We start from the raw sequence: 3,158 nt of genomic DNA on the forward strand, positions 1-3,158 counted from the left end.
ACCTATAATTTTGATTATAGGGCAGTTCATTAATTAAGTTGACAACATACAATTGCTTCTACAGAAAGCAAATTTGGGGAAAATTGTATGGTTGTAAGATGGAGACAACAACACGTGAGGGTGTAGCGTCTTCTTGATACGTATATAATATGTATAATATTATGTTTATTATATACGCTCGGTGGCAGTACTTACGGGTTAGGCATAATTATGTATAATCGAATAGAAAAAAAAAAATTAAAAAAAATAAGAACACAAGAAAATCGTTTAAAGACCGGATGAAGTACGACGTCACTATCGATCACAGACGATATGTGTGTACAATATACATATTATAATATATGACGTGTTTATAGTAATAATATAATACGCGTATATTATTATCTCGAGTCCTCTCGATCTTCCCTGTCTGTTTTATATATATGTGTATATAATAATCAATGTTTCTTATAATATATACATATTTTTTTAAAAAAATATTTCGTTTCTGTTTTGCCGACACGAAACCCGGTCGTTGCGTCGTCATCTTCTTCCTTGTCACCGCTGCAGCTTGCAGCCGATTGCGTAGGTACATATTATTATTACTATAAATAATAGTAATATTAATATTGTATTATACGATTTTCGTCATTTGTAAATCGTAATCAGTACGAATGCACGAAACTATCTCGCAGCGAAATGGATACTAGGTAATAAATTTGATCAATCCAGACTAATATGTAGGTAGGTACCTACATAATAAATGATTTTTAAAATTTTATTTTTATTTATGAAATATTTAAAGCAGTAGATAGTGGTTTTTTCTAAAATCTTAATCTAAGTAGGTTAAAAGGAACCCCTCAATGACAATGTTTGTATTCAATCATGAGATGTATTACAACCACTAATATGAAATGTTATAAAGTTAAAAAAATTAAGATCGTTAGCCTTAAATTAATTTTCCTACATCAAGATTCGAATATCAATAGATATTGTTCTTATTAAGGACATCCGTTGCATATTTAGAACATTGTGGATGCAATGGAATTTTTAAAATCACTAAATAATTATCACAGTTTAAATTAAAATATTTTATAACACAAAAATTTGCTTAAAAATATTTATGAAATATTTAAAATCACCTATTGTTTTTTATACATTTTGATTTCATATAGATTTTTTACTATTTTTCATTTTCATTTAAGAAGTTGTAGCATTAAATTCTTTCAAGGAAAAATATTATCAATATATTAATAATACTATATTATCAAAAAACATGAACATATTTGGAATATTTTTTGTATTATAATGAATAATTAATGGTGATATATGAGAAATAAGCTATGGTGAAAAAATTATGTAATTCAGTGTTTATTATTAATAATTTAACTTGGGAACACATACTTTAAAATCTTCACGAATTAATCCGAATTCAATTATCTATTAAGTTCACATGAACGCTAAAACGGGCAAAAAAAGACTAAAATAGTAAAATAGAATAAAAACATGGTATTATATTCTACTAAACGTAAAATTTCAGAAGACCACGTGTATTTTTAAGTCATAAGTTATCCCGTATAATTTTAGGTAAATTGTCATGCTACAAATTATATTTATTATAAAAACTGCTTCATTCAACGAGTTTTTAATCAACCATCAAACCTTTTTTATTTTCAACTTTTTTTAAATGTACACTCATACACCAGCAAATATTTTAAATAACTTCAACACAAAATAAAAATTTATGAAGTGTTTGACATTAAAATAACAGTGAAAATGGTTTATCAATAAATTACTACAAGAAAAAAAACACACAACACCTACCTCACAATTCACAAACTCGCGCTTTGTGCGAACGAATCATCTCACTGGTTTGATTGATATAACTTATCTCATTTGTAAATACAGCAGAGTTCAATAAGTTGTTCCTTGTTGGTAAATTGCAAACCTCTTATTGCACACGTCTTATGACTTCTCTCCCGTGTGCGCTCGCTGATGATCTATCAGTTTATTGCTTTGAGATTTTCCACAAACGTTACACTGGTATGGATTTTCTTCCGTGTGAGTTTGTTGATGAACTTTCAGGACACAATTGTGAGCAAACGATTTGTCACAAACGTTATATGAGAAAGGTTTTTCTCCCGTGTGCGTTCGATTGTGTACTGTTAGATGATTTCTCTGAGTGAACGATTTGCCACAAACGTTACATGAGAAAGGTTTTTCTCCCGTGTGCGTTCGATTGTGTACTGTTAGATGATTACTCTGAGTGAACGATTTGTCACAAACGTTATATGAGAAAGGTTTTTCTCCCGTGTGCGTTCGATTGTGTACTGTTAGATGACTACTCCGAGTGAACGATTTGCCACAAACTTTACATTGGTATGGCTTTTCTTTCGTGTGAGTTCGTTGATGAACTTTTAGATTACTGTTTCGAGAAAATGATTGGCCACAAACGTTACACGAGTATGGTCTTTCTGCCATGTGCGTGCGATGGTGTGCTGTTAAATTACTACTCTGAATGAACGATTTATCACACATATCACCGGGATGGCTTATTTCCTGTTTAATTCTACCGCATGTATTGATTATTATTGCTATCAAATGTATATATTTTCGGGTCCTGTTATACAATAAGTGCACAAATTTTAATAGTTTATGTTACAAGCAATTCATGTTTTTTTTTTCAGATTACTAGGTACTTCTAATAATCTGATTGTTATAACTTATTGACATTGCTAATTTTTTTAGCCAATATTGTTTGTAACTATCTAAAGTTATAAGATAATCAATAAATTTACAATAAGATTCACTATTAACGAAATCGAGATTCTCATAGTATCTTATAAATTATAATATGAATTAAATTATTTTTATTTTTATTATATTATTATGTAATGATGTGTGTTTAAGCCATCATATCTTTTTTTTTAATTTAAAATATATAATGAAATAAATAAAAATTATAATTATTAATAGCCATTAAGCATAAGAATAAGTAATAAAATGTAAATATTTAATTGGACAAAATACAATGATAAGGTATTACATACACACGTACGACGTACACACATACATACGCACACAAACATTAGATATAAGGAGCTCAGTTTTCAGTCAGGGGCACATACGTATTGTTAGGTATTGTCTTTTTGGTATAGACGTTCAAAGGCGAGTGTAAG

General features: G+C 29.0%; 1 protein-coding gene across 1 annotated transcript; it reads right to left on the minus strand.

Moving 5' to 3' along the window:
* Positions 1 to 384: 384 nt before the first annotated feature.
* On the minus strand, positions 385 to 2,763 carry LOC126552828 (zinc finger protein ZFP2-like). Its single transcript, XM_050207863.1, has 2 exons — positions 1,804 to 2,763; positions 385 to 584 (listed from the first exon to the last, which is right to left on the minus strand). Exon 1 carries the CDS (start codon positions 2,515 to 2,517, stop codon positions 1,945 to 1,947), a length of 573 nt encoding a protein of 190 aa, XP_050063820.1. The 5' UTR covers positions 2,518 to 2,763; the 3' UTR covers positions 385 to 584; positions 1,804 to 1,944.
* Positions 2,764 to 3,158: the final 395 nt, after the last annotated feature.

Source organism: Aphis gossypii, chromosome X (assembly GCF_020184175.1).
Source record: "Aphis gossypii isolate Hap1 chromosome X, ASM2018417v2, whole genome shotgun sequence".
NCBI classification, from domain to species: Eukaryota; Metazoa; Arthropoda; class Insecta; order Hemiptera; family Aphididae; genus Aphis; species Aphis gossypii.

Excerpts from the sequence above, each read along its gene's own strand:
- LOC126552828 (XM_050207863.1), bottom strand. The coding sequence starts at position 2,517 with ATGTGTGATAAATCGTTCATTCAGAGTAGTAATTTAACAGCACACCAT.